This window comes from Corvus hawaiiensis, chromosome W, assembly GCF_020740725.1.
Source record: "Corvus hawaiiensis isolate bCorHaw1 chromosome W, bCorHaw1.pri.cur, whole genome shotgun sequence".
In the NCBI taxonomy this organism is placed as follows: Eukaryota; Metazoa; Chordata; class Aves; order Passeriformes; family Corvidae; genus Corvus; species Corvus hawaiiensis.
In genome coordinates, this window is record NC_063254.1 from 2,799,594 (window position 1) to 2,826,163 (window position 26,570).

The 26,570-nt window shown below is 47.8% G+C and overlaps 1 protein-coding gene across 1 annotated transcript; it reads left to right on the plus strand.

Moving 5' to 3' along the window:
- Window positions 1–3,501: 3,501 nt before the first annotated feature.
- Window positions 3,502–26,520, plus strand: LOC125319329 (the record flags this gene model as incomplete). Its single annotated transcript, XM_048290435.1, has 5 exons — window positions 3,502–4,801; window positions 17,735–17,804; window positions 21,548–21,580; window positions 23,677–23,856; window positions 26,280–26,520. Coding segments are annotated over 5 exons (1,824 nt in total), but the record flags the coding sequence as incomplete, so codon positions are not given.
- Between the last annotated feature and the right edge of the window lie 50 nt (window positions 26,521–26,570).

Sequence of the window (26,570 nt, forward strand, 5' to 3'; positions counted from 1 at the left end):
TACAAGCGAGTGTTGCGAACATTTTTGCTACTAGTAGCTAGTTTGAATGTTGTGTTGCTTATATGTCTATGTGGATATTGGTTGTTGTCGGACTGCTTTTATGTGTGTAGATGTGTATTAGGTCGCCTATTCGTTTGTAAAACGGGAGCGTGCGTGTTGCCGTGTGTCGTTTGAGAGTGTGATACTGAGACATTTGTTTGGGGGAGTGCTTGCTTGTTGAATATAGAATCGTGGCTGGGAGAACCTCTGCAGAAGGATTAGTGGCAGAGAATTTAGAGTTTGAAAGAGTACGTGGAATAACTTGTTTTTGTGGATGTGTCAGAACCTTTTATTCAACGGGAGGATGGCATGTTGCGTGGGTATTAATACAGTGTAAAGTTTGTACGAGGAGATGATACTGTTCTTCTGCCAGACGGCAGAGCCTGTGTTCTCAGTGCTATTAAGCTGATTTTGAGCCTGAGATTTTAAAGGTTGTGTGTGGGAAGTCGCATTTGGTACCTGAGATTTAGGAATTTCGGGAAGAAATTGGGAAAGAACTGAGAGAGAGTGTGGAAAGAGGGGATTTCAAGCAGCAGCAAAGCAGGCTTGGCAGAAGGCACAAGAGAATTTATAAAGAGTAACTTATACACTATACAGGTGACCCGAAGGGGGTGGCACAGTATGGGAACCAGACAAAGTAAGGAAATCCCCAGAGCAAGCCCGCTGGGCTGTATTCTGGTACATTGGAAGGAGATAGTAGGAGCTGGAAGCACAGAAAATAAAAGAACCCTTATAAAATATTGTACCCAGTGGTGGCCACTGTATAAATTAGAAAATGAAGCCAAATGGCCATCTAATGGAACTTTAGATTATAATACCTTGCTTCAGTTAATGCTGTTTCTGAGACAGGAAGGTAAATGGGAAGAAGTTTCCTACGCTGACGCATTTTTTTCTCTCCGAAAACACCCTGAATGGCAGAGAGATTGTGGAATCAAACCCCCCAGTGATCCTATGGTGTCAGCTCTGGAAAAAGAAAATAATAAGGGCCGAAGAAGAATCAAACGATTCTGCTCGTCATGCAGCATAGGCCAGAGATGCACAAGGTCAGACAAAGTCTATCAAGCAGCAGCTCAGGGACAAGATGATGATGAATTAACCGATTTGCTTAAGCCTCCCCTTAGGAGACAGGAAGAGGATGCGGACTCGGAAGGAACACCAACGCCAACCTCCTCTCCCCCGGGCAGTCCTGTCTCGTCCCGAACCAGGAAACAGGTACTGATGGCACCTCTGAGAGAGGCAGTGGCACCTGATGGGGATACAATGTTGATTAGAGTACCTTTCTCTACTGCTGACCTAGATGCATGGTATAACGTTGCCAAAAATTACCGAAGTGATCCAGCAGGTACTGCTGAGCGCTTGCGACTTATAATTAAACAGCATAATCCAGATTGGGCTGATATACAATTACTATTGGGTGGACTAACAGAGACAGAAAGACAGCTAGTTTTGAAAACAGCTCAAGACTTGGCAGAGGACTATTACAAAACACAACAGTTAGATGTAAAAGATTACTTCCCACTCCAGGAACCACACTGGAACCCGAATAGAACAGCTGAATTAAAGAAATTAAAAGGTTATCAAGAATGGATAGCAAAAGGGGTGGAAAGGGCTATTCCCAAGACCCTAAACTGGTCAGCTTTGTACGCAATAAGACAGGGTCCTTCCGAGTCACCATCCGAATTCCTGGATCGTCTGAGGGATGCAATGCGCCGTAACACATCGCTGGATCCTGAGACCGAGGTAGGGGTACAACAGCTAGTATCTTTGTTTCTAGGACAATCCACAGGAGATATCAGACGTAAATTGCAGAAACTTCAGGGGCCAGAAGGGAGGAACCTGGAAACTCTATTGGATGCAGCTTGGAGGGTATTCAGTAATCGAGAAGAAGGTTACAAGCAAGGGATGAGGAAATTAGTGGCAGTAGTAAAAGAAGGGAATAGAGAAAAGCTTAGACAAGGACCCCCCAGACGAGGACCTCCCAGACAAGGCCCACCCCGGCTAGGTAGAGACCAATGCACGATTTGTGGGAGGTTTGGTCATTGGAAAAACGAGTGCCCAGAAAGAAGACAAGAAGACCACCAGAACAAGGGAAACTGAGGAAGGGGGAGGGTGGTTGCACACGTGAAAGAAGATTGAGGAGGACCGGGGGATTCCACCCTAGCAGATCCACTGGTTATAATGAAGCTAGGGGACAAGGAAAAAGAAATAGAATTTTTGGTGGATACAGGGGCAACATATTCAGTTTTAAATAAAGCTTTAATGCCTGTGGGGGATGACTATATTGTGGTACATGGAGCAACTGGCCAATCTGAAAAAGCTTATTTTTTTAAACCATTGAAATATAAAATTGGGAAACAATGGGGTATTCACAAGTTTTTATATTTACCCAATTCTCCAAAGGCTCTCTTGGGAAGAGATTTATTAGAACAATTACAAGCAACCATTATTTTTAGGAATGGGGAAGTTATTCTGGAGGTAAATGACCAACAGTATGTAGAAATACTGAGCCTAATATTAACAACCAAAGACCCTGTAGAGGAAATCAGGGAAGAGATAATGGAGCAAGTGTTCCCAGGAGTCTGGGCCACAGATGTACCTGGGAGAGCCAAAAATGCAACCCCAATACAGATCAAACTCAAAGAAGGGAGACGACCAGTTAGAATTAAACAGTACCCCCTTAAAAGGGAAGACAGGGAAGGAATTGGCCCAATAATTGAAAAATTCTTGCAGTTGGGATTACTAAAAGAGTGCCAGTCTGATTTCAATACTCCTATCTTGCCTGTCCGTAAACCTGATGGGTCTTACCGGGTGGTACAGGATTTACGGGCTGTTAACAAGATAACTGAGGACCTCTATCCTGTGGTGGCAAACCCTTACACTCTGCTAACATGTTTAACACCAGAGCTAACTTGGTTTACCGTTTTAGATCTAAAGGATGCCTTCTTTTGCCTCCCTCTCCATGAAGCCAGCCAGAAAATTTTTGCATTCGAATGGGAAAGCCCTAAGAGTGGGCGCAAAACCCAGCTCACATGAACGGTGTTGCCTCAGGGATTTAAGAACAGCCCCACCCTGTTTGGAGAACAGCTCGCAAAAGACATAGAGTCCTGGGAAGCCCCACCAGGAGAAGGGAAGCTATTGCAGTACGTGGATGATCTCCTAATAGCTACCCGAACAGAGGAAGCTTGCACAGCCTGGACGGTAAGCCTCTTAAACTTCCTGGGACTCCAAGGGTACAGGGTATCCAAGAAAAAGGCTCAGGTGGTGAAACAAAAAGTGATCTACCTGGGCTATGAAGTCAGTGCTGGGCAACGAACTTTGGGGCAAGATCGCAAAGAAGCGATATGCCAAACCCCGAAACCCCAGACAGTGAAAGAGTTACGGACTTTTCTGGGGATGACAGGGTGGTGCAGACTGTGGAATTACAATTATGGGCTGCTCGTGAAACCACTATATTAACTCATTACAAAGGAAAGCAGAGATCTCCAGTGGACAAAGGAGGCCACGCAGGCCTTCAGCCAGCTGAAGAATGCCCTCATGTCACCTCCAGCTCTAGGACTTCCAGACATGAGTAAGCCATTCTTTCTATTGTCCCATGAGAAGCAAGGGATCGCCCTGGGAATACTAGCACAGGACCTGGGCCCATACCGATGGGCAGTTGCCTATTTCTCTAAGCAGCTAGATGCAGCAGCCAAAGGATGGCCTGGGTGCCTCAGAGCTGTTGCAGCAGTCGTGCTAAACATCCAGGAAGCACGCAAATTCACCTTGGGCCAGAGAATGACTGTGCTGGTGTCCCACACGGTGTCCGCAGTGCTGGAAGTGAAAGGTGGGCAATGGCTCTCCCCACAACGGTTCCTGAAATATCAAGCCATCATGGTAGAACAAGATGATGTAGAAATAGTGGTAACTAACATTGTCAACCCAGCTTCCTTTCTCAGTGGAAATCAAGGGGAACCGGTACGCCATGATTGCCTGGAGACTATTGAAGCTACCTACTCCAGCCGCCCGGATCTAAAGGATACCCCTTTAGACAACACAGAGACCTGGTTTACTGATGGAAGCAGATACATCATCAGTGGAAAGCGGCATGCTGGGTATGCAGTTACCACCTGCCGCGAGGTGATAGAATCTGGAGCCCTGCCAACAAACACCTCTGCGCAGAAGGCTGAAATAATCGCCCTAACCCGTGCCTTAGAGATGGCAAAAGGAAAGAAAATAAACATCTATACCGACTCAAGGTATGCCTTTGGAGTTGTGCATGCGCACGGGGCCATTTGGAAAGAAAGAGGACTGTTAAATTCGCATGGAAAGAACATCAAACATGCACAAGAAATAATGCAGCTGTTAGAAGCAGTCCAGCTACCCGAGAAGGTAGCAATCATGCACATAAGGGCGCATCAAAAGGTGAGCTCAGAATTAGAAGAAGGAAATGAACTGTCGGACAGAGAGGCAAAAGAGGCAGCAAAAGGTGAGGTAACAATAACTGGAGCCTTGATCCCAGATGGACAACTTTCCCTAGAGGGTAAGCCAACATATAATAAAAAAGACAGGAAATTGATTAAAGATGAAAGGGGAGCATTTAACCAAGAGGGATGGGCTATCACTGCAGAAGGAAAATTGGTTATTCCCTCTCATTTGCTATGGGCCGTAGTTAAAGAGGAATACCAGAAAACACACTGGGGAACAAATGCCTTATATAACTACTTAATTGGGAAAATTATCGCTAGAAACTTTTACGAAACTGTTGTGCAAGTAACTCAACAGTGTAACCTTTGCCTCCAGACTAACCCCAGAAACACCCCCAAACCAAAAATGGGCCAGATTGGGAGAGGCCATGGGCCTGGACAGCAGTGGCAAATTGATTTCACAGAACTTCCAAGAAAAGGGGGGTACCGATATTTATTAGTGCTAACAGATACTTTTTCAGGATGGCCAGAAGCTTTTCCTACCAGGACTGCTAAGGCTCGAGAAGTAACCAAGGTGTTACTACAAGAAATAATACCGCGCTTCGGAGTTCCAGCCACAATATCCGGAGATAGGGGACCACATTTTATTTCAAGGGTGGTACAACAAACCAGCCGACATTTAGGCATAGACTGGGAACTCCACACTCCATACCATCCCCAGTCAAGTGGCCAAGTAGAGAAAATGAATCATTTGATTAAACAGCAAATTGTGAGATTAGGGCAAGAAGCTAACCTACCCTGGCCCCAATCTCTTCCACTTGCGTTGTTACGAATTCGGACCAAGCCCAGAATTAAGGAAAAGTTAAGTCCTGTTGGGGAAGATGAAACAGGAAAGCCTTGGAAATATGATTGCCTGACAAAAGATTTTGGGAATATGAAAACTACAGGCAACATCGAAATGAAAGCCACTTTTGAAATACCAGGTCTTAGTTACTGAACAACTAGAAAACAATGGTATGGCCGACTGAAGGTAATCCCCTCTTGATGGAACAATACCCTCTGCTTGCAAACAGGTCCAAGGGTCAGAGCAGACCCTACTAGCTCAGCAGAAGGGGTCCAAAGAGTAGTTTTTAGAAGTTAAGATGTAACACTCTATGGTAATATAAGAACTCTTATAGGCTGTATGTAAATGCTATAGGATTTGTATCTTGTATTAGATTGGTTAGTGACAATTAGAATATTCAGTGCAGAAGATGATTTATTGTATTGTAACCAGGACTTCAGACATTCTCATTCTCATTCTCTCTCTTCTATTCATTCTCATTCTCATTCTCATTCACATTCTCATTCTCTCTCTTCCACTTCCACTCATGCTCCTACTCTCTCTCTCTCTCTCTCTCACCCGTTCACTCTCTTGCTCTCTTGGGCCTGCTCAGAGCTGAGTCTACCAGCTCTGAGCAGTGCCCCAATACCCACGCCCTTTACAATAAACCGGCTGTGTCCCAAGACCTGCCTATAGAGATCTCTCGTCTCCATCCGTCACCGTCTACGTCCGGCCATCCCGACTGGACCCCCAGAACCCCCACAACCTACAGTCTGGCGCCCACCGTGATTGCCGAACCCACACCCGTAACCTACAGTCTGGCGCCCAACGTGATTGCCGAGCCCACACCCAGCACCTGCAGCCTGGCGCACAACGTGATTGAACGCCCGGTTCAGCCTTCTCCATCTGTAGGACTTTTCTCCATGGACGGTAACTAAAAGACCAGTTATAGCCACCTAGAACGTGTCGTGAGCACGGCATACCGATGCTGCGCATCGTAATAGCTGGAGCTCTGTAATTCTGCTGAGGCAGCCTTCGAGCACGGGGTTTACCTGGAGCTCTTGGAGGCAATTGCCTGGCAGCCCTCGAGCACGGGCCGCCACTGCTGCGCAGCGGCCCCCTGGAGCTCTTTGAGGAGGTCTGCCGTATCACCCCTCGAGCACGGACACGCTGCTAAGCAGTACTGACCGGAGCTCTGCGGAGGGAAATCTGCCGCACGCCCCGAGCACGGGCGAGTAGTGCTGAGCACCGCCCGCGCTGGAGCTCAGTGCGGACCTACCCGTGAGGTCCTGAGCACGGAAAGCCGTTGCCAAGCGACGCCTGAAATCGGAGCTCTGGGAAAGGACCGAAAAGCGGCGTCCTGAGTGCTGAGTGGAGTGCCTGGCCAGCCCCCCACGACAGACATCTGAGTAAGGACGCTGCTCCTGCGACATCACCTAAGTGAGTATCATACTGGTCTAAAAAAATGGGACAAACCCACTCTGCCCATGACAGAGATCTCTATAAGCAACTTAAGCATTTACTTATAAGCTCTGGTCCAAGTCAGTTGCCTAAACACGAGCTAAAAAATCTTTTAGAATGGACCCGACTTAATTTCCCAAATGCTGACCGTTCAGCCGTCTTTACAAGAGACTTTTGGGACACAGTTGGAGTTAAGCTCTTTAATAATATCTCCTACCGGGATATGGCAGCTGCACAGCTGCTCCCAGCTTGCAGAGCGCTGGTAGAGCTGTTTGCTGCGGTGGCGCCGCCCGCAGCAGCCACCCCGCCGAGCCCGGTTCCAGCTGCGAGTCCGCCCCTTGCCGTCGCGAGCCCGCAGCGGAGCATGGCCCCCGCCCCTCCGCCGGACCCCGCGGCTCCGATACCCGCGGTCCGGCTGACGCGCGCCGCCCCGCCCCCCCCGCGCTCGCGGCCCCCGCGCCCGTTACCCCGGCCCCAGCCACCCCACCGGACCCTACGGCCCCTCCCGCCATCCCGTTCCTCCCCGCTGCCCCATCCCCCGCGGCCCCCGCTGTCCCATCCCCCGCGGCCCCCGCCTTCAGTGCCAGCGTCTCCGCGGCCCCGCCCCTTGCCCCTGCCCCCCTGTGCCCCCCCCCCGGTCCCGTCACCGCGGCTCCACCCCCCCCTGCTGCCGTCATTGCTACCCCACCCCCCGCTGCTGACATCATGGTGGCCCCGCCCCCCGGCGGTACCCCTGCGGGACCAGCGCCTACCCCCCTGCTACCTACGGGTGTTACCCCTCCCCCAGCCGCGCCGGTTATGGCCATGGCTGCCATTATAGCCGGCCCCCCCCAAAGCCAAGCGGCGACCCTTCTTCCAGCCCCCCAGGTCCCCCCCCCCCACACGGCGCCGATGATAGCCATTGTTCCATCTGCGTCCGCCGCTGCTGCGTCTTCACAGTCCCCTGCCGCTCCCGAACCACCGGTGCCTACAGCGCCGGTCACGGCCGCGCTGCTGTCTCCGGCACCCCCTGTGCACGTTACCGCAGGAACCCTACCCCCCCACCTTGCCGTTCAAGCGCACACAGCACGCCCCGAGCGGTCCCCCGGCCCCGTGGCGGCACAGCAGCCGCCTGTGTCTACTCCCGTCTCTCCTGCCGTTTCTGTGCTGTTCCCCGATCCCCGCACACCATCGCTTGCGCTGGGAGCGCCCCAGCTCCGCGAGCCACTTGATGCCGGTGCCGCGCTGCCTGCACGGAGGTCTGCAGTCTCCTCCGTTCCTGCCCCTGCTCCAGCTACGTCTCCCGGCACTGCAGCCCCATCTCCCGCGGCACCACCACCCACCCCAGCCCAGCCTACAAGCTTCCAGCAGCAGCACGCCGCGGTCCAGCCACCAGCCCTCCTGCCTCCCGCGACCGCAGCCCCAGCCCCTGGTTCTGCGGTCCTGCCATCTCTCGCTCCGCCCGAACCGCCTGCCACACGGACTGCTGCCCTTACAGCCTACCGCGCGGACCTGATGACGCAACACGCGCATGCGCCATTGCTGCAACTCCCGGACCAGTGGTATCAGTCCGCTCAGACTTCTCCAACCTCAGCACCGCTCCCGGGACCAGCCGCGCATCCTCCCGCGACTCCGCCGCGCAGCTCCACCCCGCCTCCTCGCCCGCCGCCACCGAGATCGGCTGCACCACTCCCGAACTCTGCCATGCCATCATCACCCCCGCCGGGTCCCATCCCCGCGCCGCAGCCGCCCCCGCCGGGGTCCCCCGACACCGTACAGCCGTATCCCTCCGCGCAGCGCAGCCTTGCCTCAGAAGCTGCGAGCAGGGGGGGAACCGAGAGCAATAATGCAGCTCCAGTGGCAGAGGAGACGGAGAGCCCCTCTGCCGGAGCTGATGCTTTAAATCTAACACAAGTAAACTCTGAAAATCAGCCAGATTTGTTTGCAATAAGCCCTAGAGTCCCGCCGGCGAGCGGCGGGGATCTTGCAACCCAGAAAGAGAAAACGAGTTCTGAAAGTTTGTCAGCGCTACCTTCTGAATCAAAAAATCCTCCAAAGTGCTCAGATTATTCTAAATTAACAGAGTGCCATGAAATAAGACCCCAAATCTATAAAGATGAAAGTCTTAGTCTATTAACTAAGCCTGTGATAGCTAGCCAACAGCCTGACAGTCCTAAAATGTGGGCTCCCATCTCCACTCTCCAAATTAAAGAACTAAAAAGTGCTGTAAGATACAGTGGCATTTGCTCACCGTATCTTAAACAACTGCCAAAAAGTACCCTAAAAGGAACACATCAAACTTTAAAACGCATTTTAAATCAACAGAAAAGGGGAAAAGCCCAGGCTACACCTCAAAGAAGGTTGAATAAAGCCTTGTATGTTTTTAATTTCTTGAACAGCTCTGCAGAAGAGCCTGATCCCCCCATCTTCAGACATTTCTTAAACAACAAAAAAGCAAAACTGAAAGAGCACCCCCTAGTTTTAATCAAGAATTTAGCATCAGGAAAAATAGAAAGACCTTATGATCTTATAATGTGGGGAAAGGGATTTGCATGTCTCTCCACAGGTGAAGGAACCAAGTGGATTCCAGCAAAGAACGTGAAGCTGTACCACGCATCAAAGCCCACTGTCTGTTCCACTTCAGGCAGTGACCCCGCGAGTAGAAGCCGAGAAGCCGGCACTGAAATGTGAACTCGGCAGAACCACTGAGAGAAGATTGTCTGCCAGAAACAGCTCGAGAAAAGAATGGAGTTTTAGCATTATTTGTGTAGATGCATGTTGCTTTTAACCTTTTGTTTTTGTTTTTATAATGAAGCTTTACCTGTAAATCAACCAAAGACAAAACCTAAGGGACCTAGCTAACCAAATTACAACAGATAACTCGTCTTGGCTAGACAGTTTGTTTGATGGTTGGAGCTTTGCACCCTGGCTAAGGGAACTCTGTAAAATAGGCTTGATTATTCTAGTAGTAATAATTATAGTTTTAGTAGCAGTACCTTGTACACTTCAGTGTCTGCAAAAAAATGACGAGTAAGACTATGTCTAATATCTTAATTGTCCGTCGAAAAGGGGGAGATGTTGGGGAAGATGAAACAGGAAAGCCTTGGAAATATGATTGCCTGACAAAAGATTTTGGGAATATGAAAACTACAGGCAACATCGAAATGAAAGCCACTTTTGAAATACCAGGTCTTAGTTACTGAACAACTAGAAAACAATGGTATGGCCGACTGAAGGTAATCCCCTCTTGATGGAACAATACCCTCTGCTTGCAAACAGGTCCAAGGGTCAGAGCAGACCCTACTAGCTCAGCAGAAGGGGTCCAAAGAGTAGTTTTTAGAAGTTAAGATGTAACACTCTATGGTAATATAAGAACTCTTATAGGCTGTATGTAAATGCTATAGGATTTGTATCTTGTATTAGATTGGTTAGTGACAATTAGAATATTCAGTGCAGAAGATGATTTATTGTATTGTAACCAGGACTTCAGACATTCTCATTCTCATTCTCTCTCTTCTATTCATTCTCATTCTCATTCTCATTCACATTCTCATTCTCTCTCTTCCACTTCCACTCATGCTCCTACTCTCTCTCTCTCTCTCTCTCACCCGTTCACTCTCTTGCTCTCTTGGGCCTGCTCAGAGCTGAGTCTACCAGCTCTGAGCAGTGCCCCAATACCCACGCCCTTTACAATAAACCGGCTGTGTCCCAAGACCTGCCTATAGAGATCTCTCGTCTCCATCCGTCACCGTCTACGTCCGGCCGTCCCGACTGGACCCCCAGAACCCCCACAACCTACAGTCTGGCGCCCACCGTGATTGCCGAACCCACATCCGTAACCTACAAAGTCCCTTTGAAATACTCTATGGGAGACCATATGGGGTACAGAAAGGCATATCTACCCAAATAGGGGAAGAGACGCTAACCACCTACATGATTGCCTTAGATAAACAGCTTAGAGAAATTGGAAAACATGTGGCTGGAACTCGAAGTCGAGGTTTGGACAGTCCTGTACATGATATTCAGCCTGGAGATTATGTATATGTTAAGTCTCTTACAGAAAAGACTCTGGAACCACAGTGGGAAGGACCATTCCAGGTGCTCCTCACCACTTACGCCGCGATTAAGATCAGAGAACAGAGTGCCTGGATTCACCACACCCGAGTAAAGAAGGCTCCAGAGACCCCTTGGAAAGTGACCCCTGGGGATGATGAACTGAAATTGAAGTTCACCCGAACAAAATGAAAATGTCAGGGTGGCACGCAAGTATAACCCAGAAAATTGTTTTTCTCACAGTTATAATTGTAACCTTCAGCTGGGAAGTTATTCATAAGAGAGAGGACATATGGTCCCAAGCCTTTATGCGGGTTACTGGACTCATGGGGAGATATTCTGATATAAAAGATTTAAACCTGTTGACTGTAGTCATGCACGGAAACCAAATGTATACAAAGCAAGAATGGAAAAAACAAAGAACTTGGCAGCTCCAAGGGACTGTAGGAGAAAAAATCAAGATAGGATGCCGAATGGTTAACGGGACTACTCATAGAAAAGCAACCCAAATCACTGTCTCAACTACTCCTACAGACAAACACCGTGAGATCTGTAGTTATTCAAGTGAAGCAGATTGTTGGTATAATTTTACACTAGTACAGACTGTGGAAGTGGTTTGTCTTTGGGGCCAAGACAGCAATGGACTCTCATTCAAATTCCAGATAAATGCCATGGCTAGGCCTACTACCCACTCTGACGGTCAGATCCAAACCCAGGTCACATTACTTAAGTCTGAGCCAAAAGTTTATGAGATTGGCCCTTATGTAGTGAGGAACACAGGCCAGCAATTATTGCTGTTTAATCCAGAATGGTCTCTTAAGCGTGTAGAACTACTAATGCAAATTAACATTTCTGAAATCCAACCAGCCTGCTCCCCTTTAATTCAAACATCCCTTGAAGGATGGACAGCCTGGCTGCAGAAGCAAACACCCCTCAAAGGCAGAATGTGGAGAGACCTGACTGGCATGCTGGGAACAGGACTGGGAGTCATAAATGGGATTGATTCAGAGATACTGATGAACAAACTGGCCACAGCGACCAGTGATCTGACCAAATTAAAACAGCCCCTACAATCCTCCCTCTTAGCATTAGGAAACAGCCAGTGGCAAGTCTCAAAAATACTCCCAGACCTCGCAAAACTCAGCAACCTGGACCACGAACTGATATTAAACACACTTGGCACAGCTCAAGACAACATCTCATTAGCCCTTAGCTGCATACAAGCTCAATTATGGATGCAGTCCACAGCTTCCTTAATCATAAGAGAAGGTAATGAAGGTGTATTTCCTATTGAAATCCGAGAGGCTGTTTGGAATAATGCTACTAAATTAGAAAGAAAGCTCCAATCCTGGTGGACCTTGGTAAATTTCACCTATGACCCAAGGACTAACATAGCTACTGCCTTTGTGCTTACGATACGGAATGCCACAGTTTATGTAATTCATCCTATTGTCGCATTGGGACTAAACCATAAAGAGACAGTTTTTTACCCCTCTGAACATAGAGTATGGGCTCGGATGGTAGGAGAAAAATGGCAAACAGTGAATTTAGAATCTTGCATCACACGGGAACAACAAGGATTTATCTGTGAAAGTAATACACTTGATGCCGGAGACATATGTCTTGATGCAGAACAAGGCATTTGTCACTTTGAGATCCACCCAGACACTTCACCAAAAACTGTACTTGTATATATTGGTCAAGGCTGTGTATGCTTAAGAACTATCTGCACTTCTATGATAATAGATGACAATGTTATTAATGTAACTGCCATGAATCACTCTAATTTTTGTATTTGTAATTTTGCCAAAATTGTTGGGTGTGACTTTTCGTATTTAGCACCAGTTGTGTCTCATCAATTAATAAGGTCCAACTACACCATTTACCATAAATTGCTACCCACACCTATTGGGATGGACCTAACATTAGTAAAGCAATTAGTGAAACATCAGGACCTAATGGAGATTTTGAGAGAAATCCAAAGAAACGGGGAAAAGACCTTAGTCACCGTCCATTATGCCACACAAGAAATCAGCAGAATCTTGCAAAGAGTAAAACAAGACGCAAGCCATAACTGGTAGGACTCGCTTTTCGGGTGGTCACCTACCGCAACAGGCATCCTAAATACGTTATGTCACCCCATCATTGTCTTACTAACCTTGGTTAGTGTCTGCCTCATGCTGTCTATCACGTTACTTATTTGGAACTATAGAGTACTCAAAAGGTTATCAGTTCTAACTACTTTGACAAACGCACACGGAAAAACATTAAGAGATGCCTACCAAAAAAAATTCATTAGAAAAGGAATTTAAGTATTAGTAAAAGAATTTACTAACTCTTTAGAAAAGGGGGGACTGAATCAGGGGGATGGGAAGCAGGAGAATTAGTTTGTCAGGAACAATGCATCCAGCTTGGTCAGCATACCAGGGCAGGAAGGAAAGATAAGAGAACTCTGATAAAACCAGGGGGGTCTCAGACAGACATCCTGCAAACTAGCTCAAACCAGTCTCAAAGGCCAGGGATACAAAAGAGCATGCGCAGGGAAGAAAGGTTAAAAGTTCAGGACGAGGAAGACCGTCAGCCTTCCTCCAAAAGACCCCCGAAGACCCCTACCAAGAAAACACCAAACCACACTGCGCAAGCGCAACGCGGATGTAAATGACTTTTGGGTTCATTATAATACGAAGCGAGTCTGGGCAGGGCTAGGTGATGAATATGTATAGGCGTGTTGCGAAACTTAATGAATATGGAACTTGTAACCCGGTAAATACCGAGCTGAATGCAGCTGTCGGCACGCATGGCTTTGGAGGAGCGATCCCCCGTGCGTCCCAGCTGGAAATAAACATACCTACTTTACTACTTCTTTAGTAGTGGAGTTCCGTCCGCTCTTCACCCTGACTCTGACAGACCGCAGCTGCTCCAGGAGTGCGCCTGTAACCACAGCAGCCTGTTCCCTGCTGACGGAAGGGACACGCAGCCTGCTGCTCTTCAAAAATCACACCCAGCCTGCCACTGAAGCTACGCAAACGCACCACAATTCGCAACATGCACAGTCCATCTGCCAAACCAAGGCTGATAAATAGCCGAGGTTCTGTGGTAACACTGTCCCCTGTCTTCTGTTTCTTTCCCCCTTGTTGGCAATTGACTCATGGACCCAGGCCAGCAGGGAACCTGAATAATTTATTCAAAGGAATGAGCTGGTTTTATACACTTTTCTAAGGCACAGTATTTCCTTATATGGCGTGACCTATCCTGTGTTGCCACATCAGCAACACACTTCCTCCTACGGGATGATCACTCACTGTTCATCCCTCCATCAGCTCCCTGCAGGCTCCTTTCCGTAGGGGTCTGCCGCGTGACACCTCCTCCCCCCAGGGTCCAGAGGAGACAAGCCTCTCTATGCCACCATGTGCTTCTTTGTGCTGCCATGTGCCTCTGCAGGTAGATTTTACAGCTCACAACCCAATTCTCTCTTATAATTCCCCATGATTTACCAAAATATGGGTAGGGATCTAATATCGATACCCAAATAAGATGGACAAAGACTCTAATAGTTTAGAAAGTGTATGTTTATTCCAGTGCCGGGCAGCTGCATGGGATAATTCCCTGATATGCAGTGCAAAGGTACAAGCCGATACAGAGTTTATTTATCTACAAAAGTTATGAATAACCAAAATACAAATACATATTTATAACATTAACACCTCCCATTCTCCACTTCGTATGGAAATTAGCTTCAATGTCACTAAGCATGTATAGTATGTTCTCTGAATTGAGTCGGTGGTCTTTTTATTAGGAGAGTGATCTCATAAGATGAAGCATAAGTAGTCATCCTCAATTTGACCTTTCTGCCTTCCTGGGTTTTGACAATACAAATTACTTATGGTGACCTTCCAGTACTTCTTTGCATGACTTTTGGATTGGTTCTCAGATGGGGACTAAACTGACAATTGTTTAGTTCCCTAGACCTACTTATCAATGTTTCTGTTTCTCATTCTAAGCACAGCTGAACAAACATAAAAGTGACAGGTAATCAGTTATTTAGTAATCAGTTACTCGCATCTTGAAAACTCATTTAAGGTTCAGCTCTTCTTAACTAACTATTAACCTTTAATTCATTCTAGCCAAGCCTAAACTCACTTCTATTTTAACTAAATTCAGCGCAGCTAACCTTCTAACTAAATCTTTATGTTTCTTTTTAAAATCTGTTTCACCCATACGCCCTGTCTCTCTTTTCTCTCTCTCTGCTTCTTTTTCCTGTTCCCCCCTCCTTTTTTAAATAAGAACACTTTGGGTTTTTTTGTTTGTTTGTTTTTTTATTTCAATAAATGGTTTTCAGATATAATATTGCCATCTTAGTGCTTGAATTTTAGTCAGAAAAATCTATCAAAATAATCTTTCCCAGCTACCGCTTTTATAGTGGAACGGGACAACATGCTTCTCAGTTGTGGGTGCAGAATGTGATGAAGGCAATTTACTCACTAAAATTCAAAAGAAAAAGCTACTTGGGATAATAAAACTAAGTTTGAAACGGAATTAATTTCATTTTTAATCCCACCAATAATAAAGCCACAGTTTCTGGTTTGTGTCAAGATTAAATGACAGCAGGGCTATAATCTGTCTCCTGGAAAACAGAGCATAGCCCTGATGTAAGCAACTGTTTGCATGAGAACGCTTTGTGTGTTAATTTTGTATTATAAAAACTAATCTTTCATAATGTATAGAATTATCCAGTGGAGTAAGAACATTTTTGTAACAAAAACTGTATAAAGAAGCGACAACCAAAGAAGCCTCCCTGAAGATACCAGACCAGGACTTTGGACTGTAAGATAAACCACTAAGATTAGATAAAGGGAAAACCCATTCTTTAATCATCTCAGGCCTAGAGAAAAAAAAAAAAAAAAAACAACAAAAAAACCCAAACAAGGCTGAAAGAGGAATGCATCCACAAGAAAGCCAAACAAAGCAGAGATTCTTCCCTGGCTGAGTTTGGGGTGGGGGAGACCACAGCCCACAGAAGCCAGATTTACACAGCCTCCTACCCGAAACGAAGTGGGGTGGAAATGAGTGATGTATATTTAAAACAATATGTGGCCAGGATACTGTCTCTTGTGAAATCTATTCGACAGGAAGCTCAGCCAGCACAGACCCTGCCTTTGGACTTTGCTGTTCATAACATCCAGCCAGAAGATTGGGTCCTAGTTAAGGAGTGGAAAGAAGCACCATGGGTAGCAAAGTGGAGTGGACCATTCCAAGTGTCACTGACCACAGAAACAGCCGCCAAGACAGCTGAACATGGGTGGACCCATCACAGCCAGGTCAAGGTCTCTGAGGCCCCAGAGATTTGGACATTTCAGCTGGAGGAAAAGGAGGGGAGGCTGTGACTGACAGTCCGCAGGAGTGGGCCAGAGCAGTAGCCAGTGCTTCAACATCAGGGAAAGCCTCGTGTGCCTACCTACAGACCGTCTGCTGGAATAGTCTGTATGGGCATCCCTACTTTCAGATATCCAGTCATCGGGGGGCCAATCCTCGCTGTCATTGTTTTCTTTTTGTTAAGCTGTTTCTGTGCCTTCACTCACCACAGAGGGTGAGGGAGACAATGTGAGAATCAGATTAGGAGATTAGCTTGCACCATTAGAATGTTTCTCTTAATAATCTTACCTTTATATTGTCTGTTAGGTTTGGGCCAAAAGTGGGAGAATCATATTTTTAATCCTAGGAGAAGAAGTAGCAAAAACCTTTAACCTTAGCAATTGTTGGGTCTGTGGAGGGCCAGGAGGATCTGAAAACTGGCCATGGGTGGCCAGCCCAGTCGAACCTAAATGGTGAGCCAGCACCCTGAGTGAAGTCCATAATAGAATGGGATTTTGGGGTGAAGAAGGAAGTCCATGGCTACTTCATTCTTCTGAAAGAGGCATTTATTGTCTAAATAGAACAGGAGGTGTATATGTCGGAAAAAGTGTTTGTGACTGGACTTTATCTTTGAGTTTATATATTAGCAGAAGAAAGGGGACTGTGTAGAAAAAAAAATTACTGAAACCGCTGTTTGCAAATAGATGACAATGGAAAAGTGGTGAAACAAATAACAAAAGGAATAAGAAAGTTAACAGATGTACTGGTCCAAACGTGGAAAGGATGGGAATGGGACATGTTTTCATAGTTACCGGGTGGACTATGGGTTAAACAAATGGTTTTTTCTCTTATGTGCTGTAGCAACTCTAATCTTTTCACCATGCATGATCCCTTGCTTAGTGCAACTTATTCAACATATGATCAAGGGGATGCAGGTAGTAGCCATGCCTACAGATCCAGAGATGGCTACAAAAGGACAGAAAATGATGTCACTGCAAATAATTGCAAAACTAAAAAAAGACCCAAGAACAGAAAATTAAGTCAATGATAACTAAAGTTCATAAAGACAATTATTAGTAAAATAAAAGAGGGATTAAGGAATAAGATAGATTTGTCTTTACAAACAAACTATGGGTGTGCTGATAGGTGAAGATAGATAGTGAGAGACGAAAGAAGCAATGGGAAGAACCATAAATTCCATAGGAAAAGAAAAAGGGAGGGGTGTACATTAGAAGGTGGTCTGTATTAAGTGATTCGGGAAGTCTGTACCTCTCAAGTACCTCAGCCAGTGGGGAAAGAGAGAGGGAAATGTGGCCGAGAAATCAGGATAAAAAGGAGGCTTCATCCTCTAACAATTTGAGAGACCCCAGGGGAATGCCCCATGGCCTCTCCCTTTATTTGAATAAAGTTACAGGACTCCTCTGTCTCCTTTTTGGACATAAACCTCTGGCATTTGTGGATTAATTTTCCTGACGCATGTACTTCAGTAAGCTTATTACCATACACAGGGGTGTGCATTTTAATACTTAAATGACCCTTAATTGGGCAAAGGTTACTTTTTTGGCCAAGGTGATCTACAAAGTTCTGGTCATATGACTTTGTCCTTTTCTGTGTTGTTTTTCAGGGTCAAAAGAGGACTATCCTAACTGCCCAGGAACTCCTCCTTCAGCCAACTCGCCCTTTCTAGATGTCAGGTATGCGGATCTCCATCCATAAAGATAACGTGGAGGGCACATAGTGTAGGCTGTAGATAGTAAGCCTTAGCCCTTGCCCGGTTCCGTGGTCATCATCCCACAGAAGCCAACAAAGGAAACCTCATGGTTGATATCTACTATAGGCTACCTAATCAAGAGGATGTGGTTAATGTAAGAAATCAGAAAATAGATGCAGGACCCAAGAGTGGCTGAGTAAGGGCCTTCTCTTCTGGTCGAGCAGAAGCATAAAGACGAAATGCATAAGTAGTGGAAGCAGGGACATGCATCCAGTAAGAATCTAGAGATGCTGCTCGGGTGTGTAGGGATGGGATAAGGAAAGCTGAGGCACAGCTGAAGCTGAATTTGGAAAGGGATGTGAATAATCATAAAATGGTCTTCCAGAGGTGCGTTGGTCAGAAAAGGAATACTAAAGAAAGCATACCCCATTCCCCCTACCCCATTCCCCACTTTTAAAAAAGCAAGAAGATCTAGTGACAAGTAACATGGAGAAGGTTGTGGTACTCTGTTGCTATGACCCAGCCCACTGCGGGGCTGGGGCAGTGAGATGACAATCAATCCCAGCCCCTCCCCTGGATCGAGTTTCCCCAAGACACAGACTCAGAGAGTGGGTCGAGGGGCAGCTCAGAAGCTTAAGCCACACCCCCCTGGGCTACACCCGGGTCCAAGCTGCCTTCCCCTGTTCGGGAAATTTCTCGGTTACTCGGTTGTTCATGGGTTCTTTGTTATAACTCCCACCTCTCGGTTTCCCCCATTGATTCTTGTTGAATTGTATCCTCCCCCTGGCTTGTAACTCATTGGTTGCTTTCCCATTTCCCCGCGGTTTTCAAACCCCCTATAAAACTGAGGGGAAAGCCTCTCAGCAGGATCCCAGGTTAAGATCATTGCCATGTTCTGGTTGCTAAACTTCTGACAATAAACCTGTTAGAAGTCAGACCAGAACAGACTCTCTCTACCTCTGAACTAACGTGAGCTGATATCATTGGCTCCTTCTGTGTTTCCTCTGCAAAGAAGCCAGCTAGCTAGCTCAGCCAGCAGCGCCTATACTGATGCCGGTCGCTTCTGCGATGCACAGAAGTAACGCAGCTGGACTCTCTCTGATCGAGGGTGCGCCAGAGCTCGTGCAGCGAGCACTGAACTGCGTTAGGTTGGCGTCCAAGTGTCTGGCTCATGCGAGTGGATCCCTGTGACATCGTGGCTGTTGATGGACAGCGAGAAGAAGCGACTTTGGAGCTGCCAACGCCTCTCGGTGCAGTCTGCTCTGTTTTAGGAGTGCTGCCCTGAGGGAAGGCTGCTAACTCCGACTGACTCTGCACTGAACTGACCTCAGAGAGCAGCCGATCTTCGGAGGACTCCACCCGTGTTTGTAGTTTCAGGACCAGACGCCTGTAACTGTGAATTTGTGCTGATTTCTGCTGAACTGAAACTTGTGTGAGTATCTATTACAGCCAGTGAGGGGCCAGTAGCTCTGACCGAGGAAGAGGGGACCGGTCTGGAGAGATGGTCCCAAAAGGAATCGCCTTCCCGAGGCCCGGTGTCTTCCCTCAGCTGCTAGCTAGGAGGGCCCGTGCAGAGACTGTCAGCTCTTTAGTGATTATCAGCTCATGATTTCAGCTCAGCTCTGCAGGGCAACCTCCAGGCTGTTACAATCCGGTTTAGACCCAGGAAAGCAAAGCAAGCTAAGTCTCTGTGCATAAACCGAAAAGAACTTAGAAGGTTCAAAATATCCCCAGAAACGAGATTAAAACCAAACGAGATTAGATGTTGTTGCCAAAAAATGGATGTATTTTATTTGATAGTAAAAGAGGCAAAGGGAAGGAAAGAGAAAAGAAAGAGAGAAAGAAAAAGAAGTGTGTGGGGGGGGTGGGGGAACAGGGAGAGGTGACAGGGGTTAGGTGGAAGCATATCACCCCTCTGAGGCTCCCAACGATGTCTCGTTGCTCCCCTCCATCTGCTCTGGTGGTGGTGAGGGTCCCCCGTCGCCACTGTGGCCACGCCGCTACATGCTGCCACACGCCATGCCACGCTGCCACACGCCGCCACACGCCGCCACACACCAAAGAGTGCAGAATCCCATGGACATATACACTTCGGGCCAGGTGGGAACGCCCACGTGCCTTTCTTTCAGGGGCTAGCTTGACACACTGTCCCTTGCAACACTGAGGGTCTGTTGCATCATCTCTGGTGCTCTGGTGCAAGGTCTGGGGACCCCTTTGAGGGGGGCCCCTTTGATGGGCCATGTCACCCCCTTCTGCTGTGGATAAGCTTCCCCCCCCCCCCCCCCCCCCCGGTGAGGACCCCTCAGCTTGGCTCCTATGCACAGTTGGAGGATGGGCAGTCACTGCACCTCTGACCAGAGGCTTTTCCAAGATACCCAGAGCCTCTCCTCCCTCCCCCCCTTGGTGCGAGGGTCTGTTCAAGCCTGGCAGCTGATAGCCCTGGGGCTGTGGTCCTCATCTTGGAGGTGTTAAGCCTATGCTCAGTGAATGTCCCCAGCCCTGAGTTGTTACTTTATCTTATCTTCATCAGCGAGCAGTGTCAGGCCTCAGGGCCCCATTCAGGGTGTGGGAGTCTTCTCTTCAGCTTTTGTAATACAGTTTTAAAAGTCCTTTAAGAAAATGTTTAAGTCATAAAATATAATATTTCAGTCTCTGACACAGGCCAAGCCAGACCAGAGAGAGACGAGAGGCTCGTGTGGCTGGTTCCGCATGAAAGGCAGCTTTATTGTTGGTCCCCTCCGGCGAAGGGGAAAGCCAGGGACGAGAGCTCTCTCTCTCACAGGGGCAGAGGGCTAGCTTTTATAGGGATACAGGGGATGAGTCTCAGAGGGTAAAGGCCAATGGGTTACAAGGGATCTGCATAGGGCCTCAGCTGCCTTCCAGGGAGTCCTGCTGGGGATTGTGCAATCTCCTTATCTCAGCAGACATCCCTCCAGGGCAGGGGCTGGGCATACCCCACAAGTATCCCCAGTCCCTGAGATTTTTTGTTTCTTTTTTCCTTTTGCGAGTGCTAGGTGGAAGTGAAGTGCTGAGAGAGAGAGATGGGAACAAAACTCTCTCAGCCCCAAAGAGAGGTTTTTCTCCAAGCTGCAAAATTCCTTAAAGTTAGTGGGTTTAAATTTTCCAAGGGTCTGTTAAAACAGTTTGTTCACTGGCTTTTCTTTTACCTTCCTCAAGCGTCTCCCACAAATTTAAAATCTCCTGCCTTCTGGCAGGGTGTGGGTGATAAGATTACTGATTTAAAGTGGAAAGGAGACACCTCTGGAGAAAAATATCTCCCCTTAGTTTTGGTATTGCGAGACTTACACAAAATGTACTGGAAAGTAAAAGAAAAGCACAAACCCCCTCGCAGTTCTTCCCATATCCCTCCTTCCTCCCGTCCTGCTCCTCATCCCACTTCCCCTTCATTGGAAAAACCGAACGGGGTAATATGCCCAAAGGCACAGAGTTGCTACCTTCTCTCTGACCCCTCTCGGTCTTTTCAGCCACCCTGTCGAGATAGCCCTGGCCAGGCTGCCTCAACCCCTTCCCAAACCCCATATCCCTCACCCTCTTCCCCAGTTGTAAGCCCAGAAAACTGTTCTAAATGCCGTTCACCATTATCCCCCCCACTCCACGTGTACTATAATGGCGGGGACTGCATGGCACAGTCCACCACTCCCCCCTCTTCTTCCCACAATCCCTTTTGCCCTCCGACCCCCAACCCTTTCCTATACTTGCCCCCAGACATGACATCTTCGGGTTCCTCCCACACGACAGGTACTGCCCCCTGCGTCAGGAATCCCCGCTCATCCTGTGACCACTCCTCCTGGTCCTCCAACCCCGCCCACTGTGGAGGACTTCCTGGTTCCCACGCCCCCCCCCCTTCTGGTTCCCACGGGGTAGAAACCGGAAGTGACGCCATCTTGAAATCGGGTCCGGGAGTCCCCTCAGCCCCCTCCTATCCTTTCGCCACTCCTGTTACCTATGACAGAGCAGGCAATAATCCCACATGGAAACCTTTTGATCCTGCAGGGCTCAAAGAGCTTTGCAAAGCCCAAAAAGAATTTGGGAGGGAGAGTCAGTATTTTAAGAACCTCCTGTGGATAACTCTCAGTGCTACAGTGATGGTACCCCACGACCTCAAAAGCATTTTTTCCTGCTTGCTTTCCCCATCCAAGTTTGAAATGTGGAAAGAAGGTTGGAGAAAGCAACTGAGAGAGGTCCTCCCAATTTTACTGCAGGATCCAAACAATGCAGGGGTTTCCATGGATCACCTTACCGGTGAGGGGTTATTAGCGAAGCCACAGAACCAGGCTCAAAATACACCAGAGCCAGTTCTGAATGCTGTAAAGCAAGCAGCAGAGCAAGCGTTTTTAATGATGCCCCCTAAATTAGCACCTAAATTGAATTATACTGAGATTCGGCAACTGCAAAATGAGACATTTATTGATTTTGTGGATAAACTGAGGCTCGTGGTGGAAAGACAAGTGGAAGATCCAAAAACAAAAGAACATATCATAACACGAATTGCAAAGACTAATGCCAATGAACCTTGTAAAAGAGTGATTTTGGGCCTTCCATTCGAACCTCCACTGACCCTAAACCAAATGATTCATGCTTGCACAACATTAGTGCCAATTAACCAACCAAATTTAAAAATGAGGGGGAATTTAATAGGAACTGCAGCCGCCACTGAAACTACAGCATCTCAGGACAAAAGAAATACTAATTGGGTCTGTCACAGGTGTGGCAAACCAGGGCACTTGGCCTGAAACTGCAGAACTCCGGCTCCAATTAATCAGGGTTCCTTAGCTGTCTCCCCAGGGCAAATGAAATCGCCTGCCACCGTTGGGATGCAGCCAAAAAACTGACCTGACCACGTGGATTGGCAGGGCCATGCGGGGGAACAAATCATGAAACTGCCACCAGGAAAATGGTTACCACGACCACTGCAACTCAAATGGACTCAGTAACACCCCAGAGAATCGTCGTGAGTTGCGAGAATATGAAAGACTGTATATTGTTTGTGTTAAAAGATGTACACACACCAGCTGACATTTGTGTTACACCAGAAATTGTTCAAGTGGGACCACAAGGGCTGTTTACTGTCAACATCCAGTGTGTTAACTCTCCCTATTTTCTTGCTGCTAACCAAGTTGTTGCTCAAGCTATTCTAATGCCCAGTAGTCTGCCACAGGACTACAATCCCTCTGTCTTCTGGGCTGAGGTAGTTGGGAATGACAAGCCCATGCTTAATTGCAAACTGTCTTGCCAAGGCTCGGACACCAGCCTGGCAGGAATGATGGACATAGGAGCAGACGTGACAGTCATTTCTTCCCATGATTTGCCATCACACTGGGAGCTGCAGCTGGCAGAAGGTATCGTGACGGGTGTGGGGGGATCTATATCTGCCCAGAGAAGCAGGGCAGTTGTCCAAATTGAGGGTCCAGAAGGACAGATAGAATCAGTCTGTCCTTTTGTAATTAACTCTGCGTTCACCCTGTGGGGCAGGGATCTTATGTCCCAGTGGGGGACTCGAGTCGAAATTCCATCTCAACCCCAGAATTTTTAGTAAAGGCCACTGCGGAGTGCCCCTTCCAGAAATTAAATTGGATCTCTGACAAACATATCTGGATGGATCAGTGGCCTTTGGAAAAACACAAGATAAAGGTGCTCACTGCACTCGTGGAGGAGCAATTGAAAAAGGATAACATTGAACCCTCAAATAGCCCTTGGAACTCCCCGGTATTTGTAATCAAAAAGCCAGGGAAAGACAAGTGGCGCCTCCTATACGACTTGCGGAAAATAAATGCAGTCATTGAGGACATGGGACCCCTGCAGCCCAGAATGCCTTCACCCTCCATGCTCCCTAGGCAGTGGAAGGTAGCAGTCATTGATATAAAGGACTGCTTCTTCCAGATCCCACTACACCCGGATGATGTACCCCGGTTTGCCTTCTCGGTACCTTCCATCAACCGAAAGGCTCCCATGCAGCGCTACCACTGGCGAGTTCTGCCGCAAGGCATGAAAAACTCACCCACCATCTGCCAGTGGTATGTAGCTAACATTCTGTCCCCCATCAGAAAGTTAGCAACAAAGGCAGTAGTGCTCCACTATATGGACGATGTTTTGGTGGATGCTCCTAACCAATCCTATTTAGACTGGACATTGGGGAAGGTAATCGAGGCCTTAGAGGCAAATGGATTTTAGATCCAGGCCGAAAAGGTCCAGAAAATCTCTCCATTTAAATACCTTGGACTGAAAATCCATGAACAGACTGTGGTTCTCCAACAAGTCAAAATTAATGATAATCCTAAGACCTTGCAGGAACTCCACCAGCTCTGCGGGACCATAAATTGGGTGAGGCCACTCCTAGGGCTGACGACAGAAGATCTCGCTCCTCTGTTCAACCTCCTGCAAGGGAAAGATGACCTCACATCACCTAGGCATCTAACAGAGGAGGCGAGACAGTCCATCTGTAATGTACAGGAAGCGCTGTTGTCCCGGCAGGCACACCGCTGCACCCCAGGTCTGCCTTTTCAATTTATTGTGTTAGGGGAAATGCCATACCTCCACGGGCTGATATTTCAATGGGATGAGGTGCAGAGTGATCCCCTGTTAATCACTGAGAGGGTTTTCCTCTCACACCAGCCGTCCAAAAGTATCACAACGCCACAGGAGCTCATGGCTCAGCTGGTGATGAAAGCTAGATCCCGCCTCCGCACCCTTGCAGGGTGTGACTTTACATGCATCTACTTACCACTGACAACCGATTCACTTGATAACCTCCTTCAAAACAACATGCACCTCCAGTTCGCCCTAGACAGCTACACAGGCCAAATTTCTGTACACCATCCAAAACACAGACTGTTTACTTCAGTCTTCAAACTGATTCCAAAAGAAATTCAAAGCCGAAAACCATTAAATGCCCTGACAATCTTTTCAGATGGTTCTTGTGCTTCCTGCAAGTCTAGCATCACTTGGAAGGATCCTCGCACTCAGAAGTGGGAGTCTGATGTGCAGGTAGTCGAAGGATCCCCACAAGTGGCAGAACTTGTAGCTGTGGTCAGAGCATTTGAGCGGTTCAGTGAACCACTTAATTTGATAACTGATTCAGCCTATGTTGCAGGTGTAGTTTCCAAGGCAGAGAGAGCCTTACTAAAGGAGGTTGCAAACCCAAAAATTCATAACTTGCTTTCGGAATTGATTCAACTGATCTCCCACTGAAAGCAACCATTCTATGTCATGCATGTGAGATCACACACTGACCTGCCAGGATTTGTTGCAGAAGGGAACAGGAGAGCAGATGCCCTAGCGATGCCCATCGAGTTAGCGAATCTGCCTAACAGATTCCAGCAAGCCCAGCTGAGCCATGCAATGTTCCATCAGAATGCTCCTGCTCTCATTCAAATGTTCCACTTCACTCGAGACCAAGCAGAAACCATAGTGGCGACATGCCCCAACTGCCAAAAATATCAGCTTCCGTCATAAGGTCAGGGGGTTAACCCCCGAGGGCTAGGCAGTTGCGAGGTATGGCAAACAGATGTCACCCACTTCCCCCAATTTGGCCGCCAAAAGATATATTCATGTTTCTGTGGATACTTTTTCCGGTGCGACTTTCGCCTCAGCCCACCGTGGAGAGAGGGCCAAAGATGTTATCAACCACTTAGTCCAGGCCTTCACTGTGTGTGGTGTAGATACAAAAATGCTGCTAGCAAGGATTTTCTTGCTATTTTCTAAACCCATGAGAGACTTTTCTCTCTCACAGAAGAGGTAGCAGAGTTATGTAAACAACCAAACACCTGCACCCTTGGAAAGTCTTGTTTATGGTATAGTAGAAAAATATTTTGACAATGGATGTTTTAGGATTTTAGCCAATCACCCTAAGGGGTGGCTGATCCTTTGTCCAATTAGACTATGAAGTAAAAAGTCTATAAAAGAGTTTGTAAAATAATTAAATCAATCAATCTTGCTGCACAATTCCTGCATGCTGGACCTTCTATTCTCCTCCTCCCTACGGCTGCGGGACAAGGTAAAATACCCTAGGGTTGCAGTAATATTTGGTGCACCTGACGTGATCTGCACGCTGCAAAGTGTCCTGCTGCTGCTGCAAGCCAAGCTGAATTTGTCTAGAGGTATGCTGTTCCCCTTCCCCCCCCGGGACCGGGAGGTCCAACGGGACTGAGAAAATGGTGAACAGCGGCTCACAAACTGACGCTGTGCTAATGATCTGGAAAGGTGTTTTGTGTATAATGCACACCTCCATTTCTGAAAACTCAGTTCGGGAATTATTAGATTGGGCTACCTTAAAAGGGATTTCCATGGACAGAGATACTGCCCTGGACTTTGCCTTATGGCAGGAACTCGGCTGTGCTGTCCGACACGAGCTCCCGACTGGGGACCCAGCAGCATTAGAATTATACAAAGCCTGGCGGTCGTTATTTTTTCTGCTGACAGACCTTGACTGTGATAGCAGGGCTGGCTCGCCTATTTCGGTGATGAGTGACGGAGAGATATCCGAAGGGGACCCCGCTGACCGGGCTTCAGGGGCGTGTGGTGCTGGATCTGGAAAAACCCCCCCGGCTCCACAGGCAGAGCCTGTGCCGCCTCACCCTGCACACTCGCAGGACTCCGTGGCCCCCAGGGACCCCGTGCCGGCAGAGGCGGGGGTGTCGGGGGAGCAGGAGGGCGCGCAGTCCGCCTTGCCGCTCGGCTAGGCGGCGGCCACGGCTTATCCAGGGCCACGAATTAGTGGCTTAGCGAATTG